Source organism: Myotis brandtii, unplaced genomic scaffold (genome assembly GCF_000412655.1).
Source record: "Myotis brandtii unplaced genomic scaffold, ASM41265v1 scaffold152, whole genome shotgun sequence".
NCBI lineage: Eukaryota > Metazoa > Chordata > Mammalia > Chiroptera > Vespertilionidae > Myotis > Myotis brandtii.
In genome coordinates this window covers 75,339-99,220 of record NW_005355502.1, presented here as the reverse complement: position 1 = coordinate 99,220, position 23,882 = coordinate 75,339, and the positions used below count along the sequence as shown (strand labels likewise).

The window sequence follows — 23,882 nt, the reverse complement described above, 5'->3', positions numbered from 1 at the left end:
CATATGTCTCCTTTTTTTCCCTCCCTAAACAATCTCTGTATCTATTATTGTTCAAAAGTTTGTAATGGTCTTTATTATCCATGAATGAGTGAGATCATGTGGTATTTTTCCTTCATTGACTGGCTTATTTCACTTAGCATAATGCTCTCCAGCTCCATCCATGCCGTTGCAAATTGTAAGAGTTCCTTCTTTTTTACAGCAGCATAGTATTCCATCGTGTAGATGTACCACAGTTTTCTAATCCATTCATCTACTGATGGGCACTTAGGCTGTTTCCAGATCTTAGCTATGGTGAATTGTGCTGCTATGAACATATGGGTGCACATATCCTTTCTGATTGGTGTTTCTGGTTTCTTGGGATATATTCCTAGAAGTGGGATCACAGGGTCAAATGGGAGTTCCATTTCCAGTTTTTTGAGGAAACTCCATACTGTCTTCCATAGTGGCTGCACCAGTCTGCATTCCCACCAGCAGTGCACAAGTGTTCCTTTTTCTCCACATCCTCTCCAGCACTTGTCGTTTGTTGATTTGTTGATGATAGCCATTCTGACAGGTGTGAGATGGTACCTCATTGTTGTTTTGATTTGCATCTCTCGGATGATTAGTGACTTTGAGCATGTTTTCATATGTCTCTTGGCTTTCTGAATGTCCTCTTTTGAAAGGTGTCTATTTAGATCCTTTGCCCATTTTTTGATTGGATTGTTTATCTTCTTTTTGTTAAGTTGTATGAGTTCCCTATAAATTTTGGAGATTAGGCCCTTATCAGATATGACGTTGGCAAATATGTTTTCCCACGCAGTGGGTTTTCTTGTTGTTTTGTTGATGGTTTCTTTTGCTGTGCAGAAGCTTTTTATTTTGATGTAGTCCCATTTGTTCATTTTCTCTTTAGTTTCAACTGCCCTAGGAGCTGTATCAGTGAAGAAATTGCTTTGGCATATGTCTGAGATTTTGTTGCCTTTGGATTCTTCTAGTATTTTTATGGTTTCCCGTCGTATATTTAAGTCCTTTATCCATTTTGAGTTTATTTTTGTGTATGGTGTAAGTTGGTGGTCTAGTTTCATTTTCTTGCATGTATCTGTCCAATTTTCCCAGCACCATTTATTGAAGAGACTGTCTTGACTCCATTGTATGTTCTTGCCTCCTTTGTCAAATATTAATTGAGCGTATTGGTTGGGGCTGATTTCTGGGCTCTCTATTCTATTCCATTGATCTATATGTCTGTTCTTGTGCCAGTACCAGGCAGTTTTGAGAACAGTGGCTTTGTAATACAGCTTGATATCTGGCATTGAGATCCCACCTACTTTGTTCTTTCTCAGGATCGCTGCAGCTATTCGGGGTCTTTTTTTATTCCAGATGAATTTTTGGAGAGTTCGTTCTAGATCTTTGAAGTAGGCCATTGGTATTTTAATGGGAAGTGCGTTGAATTTATAGATTGCTTTGGGTAGTATGGACATTTTAATGATGTTGATTCTACCAATCCAAGAACATGGTATGTTCTTCCATCTCTTTATGTCTTCCTCTATCTCTTTTTTCAACGTCCTGTAGTTTTCTGAGTAGAGGTCTTTTACCTCTTTAGTTAAGTTTATTCCTAGGTAGCTTAATTTTTTTGGTGCGATGGTAAATGGGATTGTTTTTATAATCTCTCTTTCTGAAAGTTCACTATTGGTGTATAGAAATGCCTCAGATTTCTTGGGGTTAATTTTGTATCCTGCTACATTGCCAAATTCATGTATTAAGTCTAGTAGCTTTTTGATGGAGTCTCTAGGGTTTTGTATGTATAATATCATGTCGTCTGCAAATAAGGACAGTTTTACTTCCTCTTTTCCAATTTGGATGCCTTTTATTTCTTCTTCTTGTCTAATTGCAATGGCTAATACTTCCAGGACTATGTTGAAGAGGAGTGGTGAGAGTGGGCATCCCTGTCTTGTTCCTGTTTTTAGGGGAAATGGTGTTAGTTTTTGTCCATTGAGTATGATGTTGGCTGTGGGTTTGTCATATATGGCTTTTATTATGTTGAGGTATGATCCTTCTATTCCCACCTTGCTGAGAGTTTTTATCAAAAATGGGTGTTGGATTTTGTCAAATGCTTTTTCTGCATCAATTGATATGACCATGTGGTTTTTTTCTTTCAATTTGTTTATGTGATGTATTACGTTTATTGATTTACGGATGTTGTACCATCCTTGCATTCCTGGGATAAATCCTACTTGGTCATGGTGTATGATCTTTCTGATGTACTGTTGGATCCGATTTGCTAAGATTTTGTTGAGTATTTTGGCATCTATGTTCATGAGGGATATTGGCCTGTAATTCTCTTTCATTGTGTTGTCTTTACCTGGTTTTGGTATTAGGGTGATGCTGGCTTCATAGAATGAGCTTGGAAGTGTTCCTTCCTCTTGAATTTTTTGTAGTAGTCTGAGGAGGATAGGTTTTAGTTCTTCCTTGAATGTTTGGTAAAACTCCCCTGTGAAGCCGTCTGGTCCTGGGCTTTTGTTTTCTGGAAGCTTTTTGATGACTGCTTCAATTTCTTCCATAGTTATTGGCCTATTGAGATTTTTAGATTCTTCCTGATTGAGTTTTGGGGTGTTGTATTTTTCTAGGAATATGTCCATTTCCTCCAGGTTGTCTAATTTGTTCCTATGCATGTACCACCAAAAGGACTAACAAAATCTTTACAGAAACAAGATGTTTAATACTCTTCTACTTTGTGACATGCCCATCGCACATTCATTTGTATATGTACCTCCTGATATTTTGTGATTGGGACTCATCTTGACCGGGGGCTTTATGAATTTGTTCTGTTACAGGACATACTATGGGATCCAGATCATTCAAAGAATTCAGTCCCATCTAGGCAATAGTTCCATATTCTGTTACTGTAGTGAGGAATGTTCAGGAGGTGTATTGATACAAAATACACGTAAGATCTTCTTGTTTTCCCATGACCATTAGGAAAATAGATGAAGCAGACATTGTCCCTTGGGTTAGAGGGAATTCTGTCTTCAGTTTGTCCAGAATTTATATTCTACTTTGGGGTGAAAAGCTCTAAATCAGAGATTTCCTTTTTTTTTAATCTCATGGCACACATGAACTAATTACTGAAATTCAGTGGTCCACAAAATATATGTTTTGCCTATATTACAAAAAAGTATGGTTTTGATTCATGCACACCAAACGTCTATTACTGTGTTGGCTGTTATCACTTATTTTATTCAACAATCTACAGGTTATGTAGTCTGTGCTATTGACTAAATAGCCAAGTGTTGCTTTTTTAAAAAAATCTTGCAGCACACAAGTTTGCCTGTGTGACACTCTGGTTGATAATCACAGCTTTACATATGAAATTCATCTTTTCTACTGTGTCATTTAAGACCACATTTTCCTTATTGATTTTTCTGGGCTATCTATCCATTGATGTGAATGGGAAGTTAAAGTTCCCTACAATGATTGTACTAATTAACTTGAAAATGCCAATAACTGGACCCGGGCGGGGCGGGAGGAGAGAAGGGGAGCGGAGCTCAGCGCCAAGCCTGGGTCCCTCCCCACAAAAAAGAAAAAAAAATTTTTTAAAAAGAAACAAAATGCCAATAACTATATACCTATCAATATTCACTCACAATATAAATGGGTTAACTGCTTCAACCAGAAGACACAGGATAGCTGAATAGATAAGAGAACAAGACACTTAACATATGCTGTCTACATGAGCCCAACTTCAGATCAAAAGACACATCATGAAAGTAAAGGGTTGGAAAAAAGTTATTTTATCTCTACCTTTGGGCCACAAAGAAACTACTCTGCAGAGAATGTTGCTCTAGTGAGAGCTCTAATCGTGCCCTGTGTACATTTAATAGGCATGAGAACAACTGTGCTCAGAGTTAGCCTGACCCATTTGGAGGTGCTGACTTTTAGTGAAGTCCGCACATACATAGTTTTCAATGACCAGAGTTGTGGAAGCAACTGGAGCAGGTCAGAGCAGGCCTGCCCCAGCTAGGACTGTATTAATGAATTTTAAAATGCTAATAACTACATACCTATCAATAATCAGTTATAAGTGGGTTAACTGCATCAACCAGAAAACACAGGGTAGCTGAATGGATATGAGATCTATACCCATACTTATGCTGTGTAAATGAGACCCATTTCATAGCTCAAAAGACACCACATGAAAGTAAAGGGATAGAAAAAAAGTTATTTCATGTCTACCTTTGGGCCCCAAAGAAACTACTCTGCAGATAATTTTGCTCTAGTGAAAGCTCTAATCCTAGACTGTGTACATATAATAGGCATGAGGATAACTGCTCAGAGTTAGCTAACCCATGTGGAAGCGCTGCCTTTTAGTGAGGTCAGCACGTAAACAGTTTTACATTCCCCAGAAATTTGTTTTGGAAGGAAAAGTAAAAGGAGACATTCTACATTATGATCAATGGCCCATTTATGAAATTATAGGGACTACTAAATTAATAACATTCATTTGACAATGTATGCCCAGAACACAAAGACTTCAAAGATCACAACTTACTATCAATATATTTATCTGTTGAAAAATAGATTAATTAAAATTTTTCTCCCACAGTGTTGGAAGGTACCTGATATCATCAGGTGCCTAACCATGAATGGACATCTGTGCCTGTCTCTGACACTTCCCTCCTCTACAATAGAAATCAGAATTTTCAAAAATGAACAGCCCAAACATCATAAATAGACAGCCATCCGAAGACACTGGTGTGGCCTTTCAAATGAATGTTACTGCTAATAGTAGTAGTAATTAATAATAATAGGCTTCTTTCAAGCCTACATATTTGTATCACAGCTATTAATATTACTGAAGGTGTATTTTTGCCCTTAATCTAAAACAGCGGATCTCAACCAGTGGGTTGAGACCCCTTTTGGGGTTGAATGACCCTTTCACGGGGGACGCCTAAGACCATCGGAAAGCACATATATAATTACATATTGTTTTTGTGATTAATCACTATGCTTTAATTATGTTCAATTTGTAACAATGAAAATACATCCTTTATATCATATATTTACATTACGATTCATAACAGTAGCAAAATTACAGTTATGAAGTAGCAACAAAAATAATTTTATGGTTGGGGGTCGCCACAACATGAGGAACTGTATTAAAGGGTCGTGGCATTAGGAAGGTTGAGAACCACTAAAGTATAACCAAATATAATGCTAAACACAGTATATAATAAAACAAAACGCGAAGCATAATAACTTATAAATTAAAACTAATCTATTATGCTGGGCCAGTGTGGCTCAGTTATTGAGCATAGTCCTAGGAACTGGGAGGTCAGGGTTCCATTCCAGGTTGGTGCACATGCCAGGGTTGTGGTCTCCATCCTCAGGGAGGGGCATGCAGTAGACAGCTGACCCAGGATTCTAGATCATCATTCATGTTGCACTGTTTCCCTCTCCTTTCCTCTTTGAAATTGCTTGTTATACTTAATAGAGGCCCATAAAACTTGACTGCCTTCCATTTACGTTACTTCCACTTTAGAAAGAAAAAAAAACTGGCCTTAACAGTCATCTAAGGTTACAGTCTTTCTCCAACCCCAATGGTCCATTATTTATGAAGAAAAACTAAGACTGAGCCTTCCCACTACCAGGGCACTTCATTATCCTACAAAAAGTTGGCTCCTCAATACTTCCTTTTGGTTGATTTACGTCTCAAAGGGAATGTGTGCATGAAAAGGGGACACATGCTAACTTAACAAGCTCATTGAAGGCCTGCATGTCAGCCTTTCAAAGTCAGAGACCTAAAGTAACCAGAAAGGATGGTCTGAAATGAAAATCTTTTTAAAAGAAAATAGTATTTTAAAATCTTTTCGAGTTTTGGCTTTGCTGCCGTTTTGATGGTTTTTTCTATCCCTTGGCAGGCCTGTGCCTTTCTACATAGCCCAGTCCCACCGTCTCCTTAGTCCTGTTTTTATTAGCAGTAAAGATGCCTTAACTAGTGATGCATCTATAAGGAACTCACATCCCATCTCTGGGCCTTAGCTTTCTCTCTGTGCCCTGAGAGAGTTGTGTGGCCCTGCTATTAGTGGTCTAGTTACAGGGGTGGGCAAACTTTTTGACTCGAGGGCCACAATGGGTTCTTAAACTGGACTGGAGGGCCGGAACAAAAGCATGGATGGAGTGTTTGTGTGAACTAATATAAATTCAAAGTAAACATCATTACATAAAAGGGTACGGTCTTTTTTTTTTTTAGTTTTATTCATTTCAAACGAGCCGGATCCGGCCCGCGGGCCGTAGTTTGCCCACGGCTGGGCTAGTCTGTGTGTTACTGGAAATTGCCTGCCTAAGGACTATGCTATGGTTGTATCCCAGATCAATAAAAGCTTGGTGAGGCCTGAGCACCAGTGGAAGTCCTTCCCCTTGAGTTGGACTTACCCGCCTGGCCCCCCAATATTTCCAAATTAAAAGAAAAAAAAAAGTATCCAAAATTTATAAAGAACTTATAAAACCCAACAGCAAAAAGAAAAAACAATCCAATTAAAAAATGGGTCAAGGACATGAATAGACACTTCTCCAAAGAGGACATACAGATGGCCAATGGATATATGAAAAGATGCTCCATGTCACTATCATCAGAGAGATGTAAATTAAAACCGCAATGAGACATCACCTCACATCTGTCAGAATGGCTTCCATCAACAAAGCAACAAACAAGTGTTGGCCAGGACGTGGAGAAAAGGGAGCCCTTGTGCACTGTGGTGGGAATGCAGACTGATGCAGCCACTGTGGAAAGCAGTATGGAGTTTCCTCAAAACATTAAAAATGGAACTGCCTTATGACCCAGCAATTCCACTTCTGGGAATTCATCTGAAGAACCCAAAACACTAGTTCAAAAGAATACTAGTATGCACCCTGTGGTCACTGCAGCATAATTTACAGCAGACAGCAGCCAAGATTCAGACACAGCCCAAGTGCCCATCAAGGAGAGGATAAAAAAAGCTGTGAGACATTTACATCAAGGAATACTCCTCGGCTGTATAAAAGAAGGAAATCTTACTCTTTGCAATAGCATGGATGCACCTGGAGAGCACTATGCTAAGTGAAATAAGTGAGAGCAAAAGACAAGTACCACATGACCTCACTCATATGTGGAATCTAATGAACAAACTGAACTAACAAGCAAAATAGAGACAGGCTCATAGAGGATAGAGCAGGCAGACAGCCCTGGTGGGGAGGGGGGAGGGGTCTTGGTGGAGGGTGCAGGGAGGGACTGAGCAAAAAAAAAAAAAGAAAAACAGTGAAGGAACTCATGGACAGGAACAAGTCAATTGTTGTGACTGTGGGGGTGAGGGGGTGGGTGGAGGTGGAAGAGGGTAGAGGGGGGATAAATGATGACTGGAAAAAAAAGAAAATAGAAGCCCATGCCAACAATGAAGGAGACGGAGGCTGCCACCTTTGGGAGCGCAGCCATGAGGGCCTACCCGGCACAGATAGGCCCTGGCGTACACCGACACCAGCGGATCTCCGATCCCTCGAATCATGCAGGTCAGGCGGGGCAGACATTCTGAGATACCCCTGTCAGAGCAAAAGAAGGCAGCATTACACCCCACAGGAGAGCTCCCTGGGCTTTCACTTTTAACAGACAGACAAAGTCAAACTCCCCAAATTCAGGGGGAGGAAGTCAGGTTTTAGAAACAAACCAAGGTCAAGTTGTCAGAGTTTTCTAAGGCTCTGCACCAACAGTCTTCCTCTCACTCATGATTCATTCATTCATTGAATGGTTTCCTTCATCTTTACCATCTCCAAGTTCAGGAGTCTAACCTTCACTTTTTTCCTGCTGAGGTCACATTTATTTTACTATTTTACCAGCTTTTGTCCTCCAATTATTTTCTGTGGATGGGTACCCCCTGATCTCCATATTCTCACCATTATCTACAGGGATGGGCAAAATGAGGTTTACAATTGTAATACAAATAAATAATACAATAATGAAGAAGTAATAATAAAAGAATAATCTCATTTTGCATACTCACAACTATAACCCTCCTTTCATCCACTCCTGTATATTCCTCTGGCATTGACTGTCTGTCTGGGACCCTGCTCCCTCCCAGCACCTGACCCCCGTGCCCCGGCTGGCATCAGCAGCCCCCAGCATGGGAACTGTGCAGTATTTACTTCTCCTGCAACAGGGGACTGACTCCCCCTGCCTAGGACACTACCTTGCACCAACTGGTGAAGCAAAATGACTGCTCCTTCCACACCAGTGTTGTCCCCAGACAACCCTATATCCCGTCAAGCACGGCTGGTAAACTAGATTCTAAGCCCACCTCTGTGGAGCCCCGAGTCGGCCATGGCATCGGGGAGTTTACTACCTACATGCTACCCAACAGGACTCCAGGTTCCCCAGCGGCTCTGTGACTGCCCTGGAGCTCAAGGGCAAAGGCTCTGGCTTCTGACGTGGTCTTCACCGCCCACCTAGATAGCAGGGCGTGGAGGCACCACCTGCCTTGCTGCTCTGTGGTGCACGCAGCTTGTACCGCTGCCCAGACCCTGCTCACAGAGGAGGGAGCTGAGGGCAGACGCCACACAATGTGCTCAGAGCCACATGGACCGCAATGGCCAACCAGGACTCATCTCCAGCTGAGCTGAGGGCAAGTGAGCTACTCAACCACCTCTCCCAGCTTGAGCTCATTTATCAGTAAAACGAGGATTAAATGGTATCTCTATTCCATTCAGTTTTCATTTGGATAAAATAAGAAAATGCAAGGAAGATTTGCCATTAAGTAACCAAATAAGAACAGCGACTATTACATTGCCATGGGGAGGGGGGAGCTGATTCTTTGGAAATGTTGTGGTTCTGGACATTTAGGAAGAGCCTTACATTTTGGAGAGGAACTTGTTACACTTCAGGATGGATGCTTCCACATAACTACAAAAGCATTTGGTTAAGAAAGACATTTACAGACAGCATGCTCCCCGCAGGGAGAAATAACTATTTATGAGCAGAACTAGGTGTGTCTTCAGTAGAGGGAGCCACAGTGGCTCTCAACAATCAGAGAATTAAGTGAGCTAGTGGCTTATGGCTTCTGTATTTGGTTTTCAAGGTTTCATACCTATTTAAAACAAAATTTGGAAAATGTTACATGCTGATTCATGGTTGCATGCTGAAATTCAAACAGGTTTTGAGCATTTCCAATCAAGATTTACAGAGAAAACTTGAATGTCAGATAACTAAGATTCAGTCTGTGTATCAGCCCAATTCTCTGTTCTCAATACTGGCATTTGTGCGGAGATGCTTGACCCTTTCAAATTCTTGGAACCGGAGAAAACACTTGAAAACAAACCATTTAAATTGAAAGAACTGATGTGGTGGTGTCCCTCTTAGAAAAAAAAGCCCGGTGCACTGCACCATATTCAAAGGAAAAACCAGAAAACTGCTAGAGGAAAGCCAGGGTCCCAAGGCTTCTCTAGAATGTGTGGCTGGCCTGCGCTCAGGCGGCCACCACATGGGGCCAACTTCTCACCACGATGTCAGGGCCTCTATTCATGGTGCAACGCTTTCCACCTCTTTAAAATCATCAAAGAAGGATACAATCTTGGAATGAGCTCCCTGATGGAAGCGATCTTGAAAAACCAGTTTAAGCATGTTTCTCTGGCCGTGTCGTTTACATTCTCTGGAGAGAAGTTATCTGTAATACAAAAGTAATACCCGTTAGCCTTCCTAACCCTAGGATCTGTGACCCCTGCTGGGAGTTCTGGGACGGGAAAACACTTCAGTGGAGCAGAAAGGGGTGGCTGCCTAGTTCTTCTAGCCTTTCCATCCACATAGTATGTATTAGGAAAACAACTAGTGACAATGGGAGCTGTCCTAAGGGCCAGGTGCTACTTTGAGCGCTCAGCTCACTAATCCCCCAGCAGCCTCCGAAGGATGGGCCTTTACCATCAGCCTTCCGGGGTGTAGAGGAATCCAGAAACCCGTCCAAGGCACAGAGCTAGCAGAGGTAAGCGCTGGAATTCAACTCGGGCAGTCGGCTCCACAGCCGACGTGCTCTAATACTATTCTTGGTATACCCACCAGTAACATGACGATATTGTAAGAATTCCAGAAGCTTTAGGAACCTGCAACTGTAACATGAAATGTGACTGAAGCCCGTGCTCCAAAAAGCACATAGGCCAGACCTGAGGGTGGACCCTCTGAGCACCTTAATCAGGCGAGAAAGCAGCCACTTAGCCTCCAGCTCAGCACTGCCCTCAGACTTGAGTCACTGTGGCAAAACTGCCAGTTTCTCCTGTTATCTCTTCTCTTCCTCCTTAGTGGTAGAACTCTCACCTTTCTGCTGGGCAAATAGCCATCCTTGCAGCTAGGTGTGGTCATGTGCCCAAGTTCTTGTCCCAGGGCGTCAACAGAAGTACAACCTCTAGGAAACAGCTGTATAAAAAGGGGCTTGACCTTCTTCACTCCTTCATCTCTCCTGCTGGCTGGAATGCAGGTGCAATGGCTGGAACCTCCATAACCATGAGTGCAACCAGAGAGAAGTCAGGATCCCTGGCCCCAGGTCTAGCTGCCCCCTAGCCCTGGCCTTTTTGATGTTATTTTGAGCTGCCCAGCATAATGACACCCGAGACTAATGCTGGCATACATCTTAATAAAGAACGGAAGTACAGAAATATGAAAAATAAATAGACAACAGAACACCTCAGCAACGCCAATGCCACCCACTGCCTCTGCATGCAATGACTTCTCCTAAGTAGTTTCTGTACAGGTGGGAGCCTGGCCACACCCCTGGATGTATTATATGTTCAGGATTCTAGCAAAAAGGGAGAAGTTAATTACTTCAGAATATAGCAAAGGAACACTGGCTGTCTGGCTCTCATCTTGTGCCATGAGTCAATTTTGCCCCTGGTTCTGCTTTCTGCTGCAATTCAGGGAATCAAATTCCTGTGGCATCAGCAAGAAGATCAACCTCTGGGCACATTAGTCACCACACAACTGCCGATATTTTGGAACTGCAATCTCAAGTGTTAACCTATTTAGGATACCCTCACATGCTTCATTCATTCCTGAGTTATTGTTCCATTTCCAATGGGAAGGGAAGTTACCATTTTCCCTTACCTGGCTTGAATCTGTGCACTTAACAATTTTTCAAGTTCCAAGAGATCCAGACAAGAAAACTTAAGAATCATTCTGAAATTCCTTTGTCAATGCTGCCTTGTGGGAATGGAGAGGGGTTCTTTTCCTTCATACGGCTGAACAATGTGACTTGAAACCCCAAAGCAAAAGTCAGTCTCTGAGGCCTTGTAATACAAGCCTGCACGTCCCGGTGGTGGGAACTGAGGTTCAGCCCCAGGTCCACATATTGACTGCAGCTCTATAATAATCTGCTTTCCAGCTCAAGAAAAGATTTAGAAGTTTTATGTTATGTAAGACTTCATAACATTACAGTAAATTAAATGTTATGTTCCTTTATTTTATTGCTTTACTTTATTTAAGGCAAATGTTTTAAGAACCAACTGAAGGTAGGGCTCTCGGCTCTGGGGCCAAGACAGAGTACATGAGACAGGCCCTGTCCTCATGAAACTTACCTCCCACGGATGGAGGACACATAACAAACAGGGAATAGAATAACCGAGCAAACAAGTAACATCCATAGCAGTCAACACTATGAATGGGAGGAAACTAGATACTGGACCAGAGTAACTTGGGGGGAGGGGGCATTAGATGGGGGCCAGAGAAGGCTCCTACAGAGGGGCCATCTGAGCTGAGCCCTGATGACAGGGAGCCAGCATGCCTAGATGTGGAGAAAATGCATCAGCCAACGTGGCAAGGAGAGAGGCAGGCACCACAAGCCAGGCTACACAGGTGGCGACCTCGGACAGGAGTTTGAACGTTTCTCTAAGTGCTACGAAAGCTCCCAGAAGAGTTCTAAGTGGAGGGATAACATGACTTTAGCACTTGGCTGCCACATGGAAAATGAATTCAGAATTTGGCATTTCATTCAGAATAGACTTCGATGTGACAAACAGCAGAGGTTTTTCCTTTGAGTTCCCACTTGTTTTTCTCACAGTGCTGCTTTTTCTAACCTGACTTTTTTGGCTACTTTAGGAGGAGGGAAGAAACCAACGAGTCTGTCACTTGCCAAGTCTCTGCAGTAGCAGTGAAGTCTCTATGCACCGTCATCTCACCAGGCACCGGGCAGGCCAGGTGAGTTCAAGGCCTGCTTATCCAACTGTGGCCCACGTCAACCATGGGGAAAACTGAAGATGGGAATGAATGCTCACGACTGATGACAAGAACCACAATAAACCCAATTATTTCTCCCAAGATGAAAATAACATTTTATCAGAGCAGATGGCCTCTTCACATATATGCTGGATTAGAAGCAGTGAGAAAAAATGAATGCCTTTACATCTAGTAGAGTAGCTATCCTTTCCATGGCCCAAACGACGCTGTCTTTCTAAACTCAAAAGAGCTCCTGAAGGTAAAGGCTCAGAAACGAAACCCACCAGACAGAACTTGATTCAAACGGGAAAACGAGCACACGTGCCACCAGCCTTCTCTCTACACTTCCTTTCTTCAGGCAAAGTTCTGCACAGTGGGTTTCAAAAGTTTCCTTCATAATTATTGTAAAGAATCATATCCCAGAGATTACTAACATTTCTGAGAAAGGTTTATCTCCTTCCCTTTCAAGTTCTTGGAACCAGAGAACACATGCAGATGAAGATTTTAACTAAGAGGGGGGAAAAAAAGAAGAAACGATTTTCAAGAAAACAAAAGCCTGAATTGCACCACTCAAAGTAAAAAAATATCAAAAGGTATTTCGGGGAAGGAAGAATTTTAGTGATAAAAGTGCTAATTAATAACTTTAGACAAGGACTGGAAGTGAATATGAAAATCCCCTTTTATCTTGAACTTTTATAGTTTACATAGGGAGTTACTAGTAATTTTTTCTTACTTGGCTCTAAAATGTTGTTTGTATAGTTAATAAAAATTGGAAGAAAAAAATTATTACAGTACATGCAAACTCGAATGCTCCTGGGGGCCAGGCAGATAATATATTTTTAAGCAGCTAGGGAGACAACATTAGGTAGTAGTAGAACATGTATCAAAGAACATTAAACAAACTACTACTGTTGCAGCCAAGGAAACACCAATGGGTTACTTCTGCCTGCTAGCACAGCGCACGGCGGGCAAGATGGAAGCATAAATAAAGCACCTGCATTTCCCACTCCTGAAGTTGGCAGAGGCCTCTCCAGTTGGGGACCCCCAGCCTCCCAATCTGGAGAAAACTAGCACATGGAGGGGCTGTTAGAAACATCACACAGTTGGGAAGATCTAGAGCAGTCCAGTTCGATCGGAGTCCAATCGAAATCCATGTGAGCCAAAGGATAAAGCAAAAAGGTAAATCAAAAAGCCAAAATTTATACTTGATTAACCCAATTCATCCAAATACCATTTCGACATATAATCCATATTTAAATAATTATTAATGAGGTAGCTTCTGGTCTGTTATCCATATGAAGTTTCTGAAATTCACTGTATTTTTAACATTCATAGCCCAGCTCAGTTGGACTGGCCAGATCTCAAGTGCTCAGGAACCGCACGTGACGGCAATGGCCACAACGGACAGTGCAGGTCTAGCACCTCAGCAAGTTGGCAGCGGCTGTGGGCAAATCCCTGACTACTTCGCACTGGGCCTGCCCATCTGAAATGAAACCAAAGGATTCCTAAGAGCTCCTCTGGCCCTAAAGGTCTGTAGGGTTCTGTCTCTTTATGAAACATAACTATACTAAATAGTTTTTCAAATATAAGTAGATACACAGATGAATGAGAGAAATAAAGAAAGAATAAACGAATGAAGAGGTCAGATAATGGGTCACTGTTGCTGATGCCATCATCTGGTCGGAGCAGAAGGAGGTAAAGTGAGGGGAGAGCACACCTGGCCGCGTGTGGACAAGAGTGTTACTTACAGCAGTGCCAGACACCGGAAGAGAGGGACAAGAGGTCAAGGAGTTGCTAGTGCGAGTTCATCGTCACCACTTATATAATAAAAGACATTTATAATCTACTCCCATTACAACCTCCTGAGAATCTGAAATTGATTAGCAATACAGTTAAGGCACATTATCACTTGGGCAAAGACTGTAGAGGCAAAGCATCTGCCACTGATTTACTTGACACTGTTCTTTAATACAAAGTTGGGTTTTTAAAGCAGTTTGCTTCTTAGGAAAGATATGTAGAAAAAGTATTAAAATGTCAAGCAGCAGAGGAATTTAAGTTGATGTGAAAGTTCAGATAACCTAAATGCAAACACCTTTTCATTCTTGAGCATTCAAATACTCGCCCAAATTCCCAGCCAGGCTGTTTGAAACTCTTCTGATGTCATTGGAAGACAGATGAGAACCCTGTAAAGATGGTCTTGTGCTTCTAACACAGCGAAAATAAAACACGTTGTGTCAGGTCTCAATAAGTCCCGACCTCATATACGCCTACTCCTGACTCCAGGGCAGAACAGAACCCAGGCAGCAGCTACGACGTTACCTGGAAGCACGCTGCGGTCGCCCACACACATGGAGAAGATGCGCTCATACACGAGGTTTCCTGGGGAGAAAAGACATCGTCACACTCTTCAGAGTAAATGTGAATCAGCCTTGGCTCATGGGGACAGGGATGGCTGCAGACAAACTTGAACTTGTGATAATATGCTGCCACCTAGGGGACGAACGTTAAGCCACATTTCTTTGTTTTTGTTTTTAATGTAAGAAGGGCTTTTACTTTCTGTGACAGGCGGATGAGTGATCACGCTCCTCTTCGAGTCTTAACTGGAACATAGGGTCCTAGCAGCCTCAGTTACCTCCAATCACTCCAGAGAATGGTCCTGTCATACTCTAGACAAAAGGCTGCAATGGGCAGCCTGTAGGCAGGACCCAGCACTGACCCATTTTGCTCGGCCCACCACACGATGGCCCGCAAGGTGTTTTAACATTTTTTGAAATAGTTGCCAACATGTAATAATTAGGAGAATTCACACAAAAACCCAGATTGCCTGCTTCTTCGCATACAACATACCCCTTTAGGATAAAAGTCCGCTAGGACAGGTGAGCAGCTGCCCTGCAATGGCATGCAGACTACCCAGAGTGTGCTGTCTCCGCTCCGTCTCACATCGCAGCTGCTGCATCCTTTATGTTACCTGCCTGGGGCCCAGAGAATCAGAATCTGAGATTCAACTGTAAGTTCTCCAAGGGAAGAGGTTTGTGTCTGTTTCACCCAAATATATTCCTAGTACCCAGTCTGGTGCCTCGCACAGTCACAAATACTTGACTCTGCTATTGCAGCTCAAAAGCAGCCATAGACAGTATGTAAACAAATGGATGTGCTTGTGCTCCAATAAAACTTTATTTACAGCCCTAGCTGGTTTGGCTCAGTGGATAGTCAGCCTGGGGACTGAAGGGTCCCAGGTTCAATTCCGGCCAAGGGCACATGCCTGGGTTGTGGGCTCAATCCCCAGTGGGGGGCGTGCAGGAGGCAGCCAATCAATGATTCTCATCATTGATGTTTCTATCTCTCTATCCCTCTTCCTTCCTCTCTAAAATCAATAAAAATATATTTTTAAAAAAACTTTATTTACAAAACAAGTAAATAAGGCACTTGGGCTACAGGCCAACCCCTAATCTAGCACAGAAAGCTTTGCTTATTCCATTGGCTTTTAGAAAATGCTATCAATATTCAAGGGATAAAATTTACAGTTCTATTCATTTCCCAACCCTCCCAAATCACCTTTTATGTCAAAAATATTTCCCTGTGCTCACATGTTTCTTTTTCACTCCATAACGTCATCATTCAGGGCAATAAAGAGCCACATCCCTGTCCATCCATAGAAAAAGAGTCAGGAAATTTTTTAGGACCATTTATGGTCAAACAACATGAGATCAAATGACATCATTAAGCAAGGACAAAATGCTGGGTGACGGGAGAGAAGCCTCTGCAGCAGGGACTACTTACACCACAACCCTACAGACACCCACTGAGCATGTGGAAAAGAGTATTTTGGCAAGTGAGGACTAGGAGTATGAATTTTGATAACCTTGCTAGGGAATTTTCATACATGCTCACTGAGAGCCACTGATGCAGACAGGAACCATCTTTCTTTCAAACTTGCCTGGGTATGGCGACCTCTGCAGCAGCAGCAAGCCTTCCTCTGCTCTCTGAACCAGGGGTTCTCACCCAGGGCTGAGCATCAGAGCACCGAGGGCACTCAGAGGACCCGAGATAATGGTCGGGGTGCAGCCTGAGGCTCCCAGGTGTGCAGCCAAGATGAGGGTTTGAGCTCGGCTCCAAACCCTTGCTTCAGTTCAGAAAGCAAGCCTGCAAGCACGCCCACCACTCAGAGCCACCCGCCTTAGTCCTCCTGACAGAAGTGCCTGGCTGCCTGTGGCCACTGGGCTCTGTGCAGCCTCACCCGGTGCAGTGAGTGGCTGCCTCTGTGACAGCCCCAGAGCCAGAAACGGGCCTGCACACAGTTTACTTGGGGTCGTCATTGAGCCACGCTGGGCTGCTGCCAATTTCTCACCTCCTACGGCACACAGATCGGCCTGGAGAGCATGAAATGCCTTCACTCCCTCCGCGAAGCTCGCCACCTCTCTGAAACCACAATCAGGTTTATATTTCACCTCCGCATTCTAAGGGGCCTTCAACAGCAAAATCATTTTGGCCAAACATGTTTGGTGAATTTTTTTCTTGCGTAAGCCAGTGGACAACTAACTACTTTTGAGAAGTAATACCCCATCCTAGGTATATTTCCTTTCCTGGTCCACTTTCTAAAGATAAAGGGCACTAAAATACCTACACAGTGTCAACGACAGTAGCTGATGCTTTCTGAGCACTGACTGTGCCAGGCACTATTCCAATACTTTACACCAAGCATGTCAAACGGCTGCATGTGGCCCACAATGATTATTTTTATGGCCCAACCAATATAAAGGTATGTAAGAAACATTTTAATAAAAAGTCCGTAACTTAATTTTTACAGTATCCTATTATACATAATTACTAATAATGAACTACAACATTCACTAATGACTGATTGTATAATCGTGTTGCATTCGTTTTCCTTACGTGCCTTACACACAGGCGCACCATTTCTCTCCACTAATACCAGCAGCGAATATTTTAGCAGCCGATGGCCACATCATTAGTCTTGGACTGACCTGTTTGGTGTGCGTAACAGGAAATATTTCGCTTTTGGAGAACAAGAAAAATAGGTTTATTTGTGTTACATTTATTAATTCGTGTAGTTATTCAGTGCCTGGTAAGTTTATGTTCAAGAGAAAATATTAATTTTTATTAAAATGTTCTATTATTTTATGCTAACAATTACTCATTTATTTCAGCCCTTTGTATTCAGCATGTCTCTATCAAAATAAACCTACGTTTCTATGAAAAGTGAAGCTTTTGTTTCTTTGCGGCCCACGTAAACTTAAACCTTGTTTATTCGGCCCATGTTAGCCTTGGAGTCTGACATGCTTGGTTTACAATGATCCTGCCGGAAAGCAATTACAAGAGGAAAAAGTGTATATGCTTTCTAGGCCTTCTCTCATCTAATTCCCTCCAGAAACCCCCAGGGGCAGGTCTATCACGCACGCCCATTTTACAGGCGAAGAAACCAAGTCAAGTTCTGTAGCAGTGAGACAAGGAATGTGTGCGGACTTGAGCCCAGCTCTGAGCTCGGACCTCTTTGAGAGCCAGCCTGTGCCTTCATGCTCAGATGCACGGGTGACCCATATCCCTGCCCCTGCCCCTGCCCAGCATGGTGCTCCAGCTTCAGGCAGGCCAGGCCACCACCATAGAACACCGCCCTGGCCTGGTCAGGAGCCTCCTGTGGAGCAGATGTGCGAGATGGCCCGCAGCATTCCGAGTTCCACCCAACAAGGCGAGTCCTGCTTTAAGGAGGGAGCAGCTCAGCAGTCCCAAAGCCTAAGTCTCCTGAGCACCTGCCTTAGAAATGCCGTTCACAGCAGGCCCGAAGTCACCTGGACGGGTGGGGAGCAGAGGGAAGGAGGTGCTCGTCTGAATGGGAGCACATTCCCGCAGCTCAAAGTTCCCAAAGGCAGCGGGAGTGTTGCTCACAGCTCCTCTCTCATCCTGTCCCAGTCACCTCACTACTCCCACTACCCTCAGCGGGTCCCACCTTTCCTCATTTCTTGGGTGACCTTCTGATATTTCTCCAAGCAAATACAAATGATTATGTGCAAAAAACAGAACTGGCTCTATAGCTGTTCTGCATCCTGACTTTCCCCCATGGTGATACGGCCTGGAGACCCTTCCACCTCAGTGCAGAGCAGACCCTTGCCCTAAGGGCCTCCTGCGTCTCAGGGAACAGACATCCCCTGGGGATGGCCTCCTGGGTTGTTCCAATCTCCTGCTGCTGCCACAGGATGAACTCCCAGAGGTGAAATCACCAGGTCAAAGGCATACACTTTTGAAATTTTCACAGGGAGCAAATTCCCTCATACGCCAAGTACATGAAAATAAAACAGGTGCTCTGACAGCAGAGAGAACTCACTACCCTGTGGCTACTTTACTTCTCTGTGACTCAGGTTCCTCACCTGTGAGATGGGATAATTCCAGACCAGGGGTGGGCAAACTTTTTGACTCGAGGGCCACAATGGGTTCTTAAACTGGACCGGAGGGCCGGAACAAAAGCATGGATGGAGTGTTTGTGTGAACTAATATAAATTCAAAGTAAACATCATTACATAAAAGGGTACGGTCATAAACGGGCCGGCTGGCTGTAGTTTGCCCACGGCTGTTCCAGACCCTACCTCACAGGGCTGCATGAAGACACCGTGACTTAGTATTTCTAAAGCACCTAGTCAGCCCCAAGGACATTGTTAAGGGTTTATCACCATCATCATTGTCAGCTCCCGGCCCAACCAGGACAGCAGGCACTGGCTCTGCCCCCGCCTTGCTGAGCTGAGAGTGGGGGATGGGAGCACGCTGACAGGATGGCAGCCAAGATTCTCACGAGGTTAATGCCTGGATCTGGCCCAGATGGCAGGCTGAAGTCTACCTCATCAGGGATGCTGACTCATGCAAAAGGAACTTGCAGGAGGCCAGTGAAGGGAACCAGGAAGCCAAAGTGCTCATTCACCACGAGAAACAGAACTCTCAGGAGCACCCGGAAGCCATCAACCTGTCTCCCTGACTGTTGCCCTCACTCCCTGGGACAAGCTGTTTCCAGGACAAGTGGAAGCCCAAGGAGTATAGGAGTTGGTATCAATTGTGAAAACCCAATGCAACTATCCATTCTGGGTCATTCTCCCCATCTCCACCCCTTCCTGGGCCACACGACCCCCATTTTCCACCTGAAGTGCTACAATGGCTTCCTAGCTGGGCTCCCTACCCACCCTTGCTCTACAGTCTAGGCCAGTGATGGCGAACCATGACACGCGTGTCAGAGGTGACACGCGAACTCATTTTTTTGTTGATTTTTCTTTGTTAAATGGCATTTAAATATATAAAATAAATATCAAAAATATAAGTCTTTGTTTTATATGGTTGCAAATACCAAAAAATTTCTATTTGTGACACAGCACCAGAGTTAAGTTAGGGTTTTTCAAAATGCTGACACGCCGAGCTCAAAAGGTTCGCCATCACTGTTCTAGGCTCAGCACAGCAGTCACAGGGAGCTCATTAGAACCCAAATCGGGCTGCATCCCAGCCCTGCCTAACACTCACTCCTATGGCTCCTCATGTCCTCAGGTTCAAAGCCCAAGTTCTCCAATGGCCTCCAAGACCCGCCAGGATGTAGGGCCCTGTGAGCTCCTGCCTCTCCCTGCTGCTCACCCCACCTCAGATCCCTGGCCTCCCTCCCAGCCATGCTCCCACCCAGGGTCTTAGCACCAGCTGTTCCTTGGCCTGCACCTCCAGCCCACAGAACATGTGGTTCCTCTCTCTCCTCCTTCAGCTACAAACCCACATATCAATTCTTAGCAAGGCCCCTCTGCCCACACTATTAAAAAGTGTAGCCTCACCGCCCCTTGCCCATTCCCTTCATCCCCCTCACCTGGCTCTCACTTTCTTCCTGCACAGAACTGACTACCATCTACCACACAATAGGCTGACTTACTTGTTCTGCAAACCCTCTTTCCCTGGCACAGAAGCCCAGGAGGCAGGAACTTGTCCCTTATTTGCTGATGCAGCCTCAGTGCCTAGTGGAGCCTGACGACGGCTCTCTGGGTCATCTGCACCTGACAAAGTCTGTCTTTCAGTTGGGGCATAACTTCTTTTAAAGGTTTTTTATTCTCACCTGAGGATATGTTCATTGATTTTTAGAGAGAGGGGAAAAGGAGAGGCAGAGAGAGAGAAACATCGATGTGAAAGTAACATTGATTGGTTGCCTCCTGTATGCACCCCACCTAGGGATCGAATCTAGGTATATGCCCTGAGTGGGAATTGAACCCATGATCTATGGTACACAAGACGACACCAGCCTAGAATCTGCACATGTCAATCTCCAGATACCAAGCATGGCTCAGGGACTGCCATGTGACCCAAGCCAGGCCAATGAGAGAATTCTGGGACTTTGGTTGGAATGCTCAGAAAAAGTTCCTTCTTTGTCCTGAAACTGTGAGCAGTTAGCAGACACTGAGGCCACCTGGTAGAGTTGGAGAATGAAGTCGACTCCAGGAAAAGTACTAGAAAAAGCATGGTCCTGAAGAAATATTTGACTGCCTAAATCCAGCTGTACCTGAAGCCAGAAACTCCCTCTGGATTGTTCAAACTAGACCAGTGGTTGGCAAACTGTGGCTCACAAGCCACATGTGGCTCTTCGGCCCCTTGAGTGTGGCTCTTCCACAAAATACCACATGCGGGCGCCCACGTACAGTGCGATTGAAACTTCGTGGCCCATGCACAGAAGTCGGTATTTTGTGTAAGAGCCACACGCAAGTGGCCAAAGAGCCGCATGTGGCTCGTGAGCCTCAGTTTGCCGACCACTGAACTAGACAATAAATACGCCCTATTGCCAAGACCAGTCTGAGCCAGGTTTTCGATCACCTGTCCAGGCTAATACGTTCAGGTCCCTGGTCTCCTGTGCAGAGCTACATGGGTCTGGCTGAGATTTGTTTTCTGCCACATTCGATCTCTCAATGGGTTATAAACAGCCCCAATCCTTCCAAGTGGTGTCTCTGCTCTGACTGCCTGTGCTCAGCTCTCAGGCCACTCTGCTTGCTAGTTCTGGTGGGCACTGCACTGCCCCGCATCTTGCACAGACTGAACGGCTGCATAGTTTAGGCAAACTGCTAACAGCATGATGCTCTGCCACTAACCACTGCCTGCAGCACAGAGGCCCGTTTCTCCGAGGGGGTTTGGGTCATCCTTAGTCCAGGCCTCTCTGCTGGGTTCCTACAGATCACTCTGCCTGAGGGGGTGGCCTGTGGGACAAGGAGCACCACAAGGAAACAGGAAACCTCATAAGAGCTGCAGAATCTCTGGGGGAGAATATGGCCAGAACTAAGGATTCTCTGGGACACACTGGGGAGATCTAGGAAGCTGAAGTGAAGAACTTAGACCTGGAGGTGGGGCACAGTGGAGAAGATGCTCAGGTTTCCAGCTCAGGCAACAAGCTACGTGGTGCTGCCACTGCCCCAGGTAGAAGCAGCCTGAGGGTAAGGAAGGGCTGGAAGAGATGCGAGTGCAATTCTGACGGAGGGCCACTCCAGATGCCTCATATGGTGGTGGATGGAGCTGGGGTAGACGGCCCATGGGCTGCTCCCCTCACTGTATGTGCCTCTTAAAAGGTTAGGAAACACACAGTCTAAGAGTCTTTCAAAAATGGCACCTGGTTAATGAGCAAGGGTGGGAGGAGGTCTCTGTGCTGGGCTGCATATCTGGTGCTTTGGCCAGGCGGGGCACGCTGTGCTCTCTGTTCCTAGAACACATAGATAGGAATGTGCTGGCGCATCGGCCAGGCGGGGCACGCTGTGCTCTCTGTTCCTAGGGCACATAGATAGGAATATGCTGGCGCTTCGGCCAGGCGGGGCACGCTGTGCTCTCTGTTCCTAGGGCACATAGATAGGAATATGCTGGCGCTTCGGCCAGGCGGGGCACGCTGTGCTCTCTGTTCCTAGGGCACATAGATAGGAATATGCTGGCGCTTCGGCCAGGCGGGGCACGCTGTGCTCTCTGTTCCTAGGGCACATAGATAGGAATATGCTGGCGCTTCGGCCAGGCGGGGCACGCTGTGCTCTCTGTTCCTAGGGCACATAGATAGGAATATGCTGGCGCTTCGGCCAGGCGGGGCACGCTGTGCTCTCTGTTCCTAGGGCACATTTGCTTCGGCAGGGTGCTGTAACTGTAGTCGCTGGCCAGCTTAATAAAGGCTCCTAAATCTTGATCTGAGTCCCTGGTGGTCATCTCCGCGGGTCGCCCCATTACATTTGGAGGCCCCAGCGAGATCCACTCTGGCCAAGTTGCCGGTGGACACCCCGGACACCCCAGGCGAGGACACTCCAGTCTGTGGAACGTTCCCTTTAGGACTCAAAAGAGGGCTGGACACAGCGAAACCTCGGAGTCCGACCGCCTGGACGCGACGGCGTCTGGGGGTCCTGGTCTGGGCAACCTTAGGTTGCATTTGTCTGCTTTGTTTTGTCTTTGTTCTTTGTTGTCTTTGTCTTTGTCAAAATGGGTCAGGGTCAGTCGTCTTCGTCGCTACTTTGTGCTGTCTGGCTGTACACATGAGAGTATTTGTTCTGTTGTTTAATTTGTTTGAAGATAGGGCAAACCCTGCTATAGGGGGAAGACAGTAGAGAACTTTTAATTGTTTTCTCTGATGTATAATTTTGCTGTGTTAGGTTAAAATTTTGGAATTATAGGGTTAATTTAAAGGTATAAAATTTGTGAAGGTCACAACCCAGAGAATTTTAAACAAAGGCTTGTTAGGTTAAGATTAATGCATTTTCTCATGGTCTGTGTAGGGTGAGGAAGAGGGACTACTGGATTTTTATCATCTGGTCCCGAGACCTGCGACCTGCCTGCCCTTCCTGATAGATTTACATTTGGTCTCTGTTGAGGACAGCATCCGCTCTGACTGGGGGAGGAAGAGAGCCGAAAACTGCTCCGGAGCGGGTGTGAGATGGGGTAGTGGCAGGAGGGTTCGCAAATAGGGTAGTAGGCTCTCAGCCTGCTGAGATGGAGGAGCCCTAGGCTGGGCGACAGGGGGATGGTCAGAGAGATCAAAAGTGGTAAAAGAGGAGAAGGATTTGAGCCTCTGGGGCTTAGAGTAAAGAAGGAAAAATCTAGGAGGGAGAGCAGCTAAGGACAGAGTAATGGTTAATGCAGGAAAAGGGGGGGGGGGGGGTGGTCGGCAGGGAGAGCAGGGAGAGATAGGTTTTATTGATTTTTACTTATCTTAACTATGCTGGACTCAAGGCCGCAAGCGGCTACTAAGCACAGTAAGTTTTTCTCTGTCCCGTTTTGTTTTCTTTAACCCTTCCAATACTTGAAATTACATAAGGAAACAGTTCTTACCTGCTCTTAGTAATCTAAGAAATACTGGCTGTTTACTTTATAGTAATCATTAAAGGATTAAGGTTTCTAAGAATAAGGAATTACTAAGTAGAAGGTCTGAGGCATGGTTATGCATTTTTAAAGGATATAGAAAGAAGGTTTAAAGGCTAATTTGAAAGTGTAAAATTTATAAAGGTTGTGTATGTAATAAGAACGAGAAGAGAAATGTTAAAAAGAAATTAATTGAATGATACAGGCCAGTAAGCCAGAAAGAGTAAATAATTTACATTCTGCCTCCCTAAACAGAGGGAAAATAGTTATGCCAAAGTACTTAGGGGGGACTGATAAAAGAAATCCAACAGTTACTGTTTTGTTATAACTCTGGAGAGTCCATAAAAAGGACTGG

General features: G+C 44.7%; 1 protein-coding gene across 1 annotated transcript in view; it reads right to left on the bottom strand.

Annotated features, from left to right (window-relative positions):
• LOC102264191 (chromosome unknown open reading frame, human C16orf62) overlaps window positions 1-23,882 on the bottom strand; it is a 143,125-nt gene that overhangs the window by 80,988 nt on the left and 38,255 nt on the right. Inside the window, exons 9-12 of the mRNA XM_005861499.2 lie at window positions 14,510-14,569; window positions 9,563-9,659; window positions 8,852-8,899; window positions 7,452-7,545 (exon numbers count right to left, since the gene is read on the bottom strand). Coding sequence (XP_005861561.1) covers window positions 7,452-7,545; window positions 8,852-8,899; window positions 9,563-9,659; window positions 14,510-14,569 — 299 coding nt within the window. The remainder of the gene's footprint in view (window positions 1-7,451; window positions 7,546-8,851; window positions 8,900-9,562; window positions 9,660-14,509; window positions 14,570-23,882) is intronic.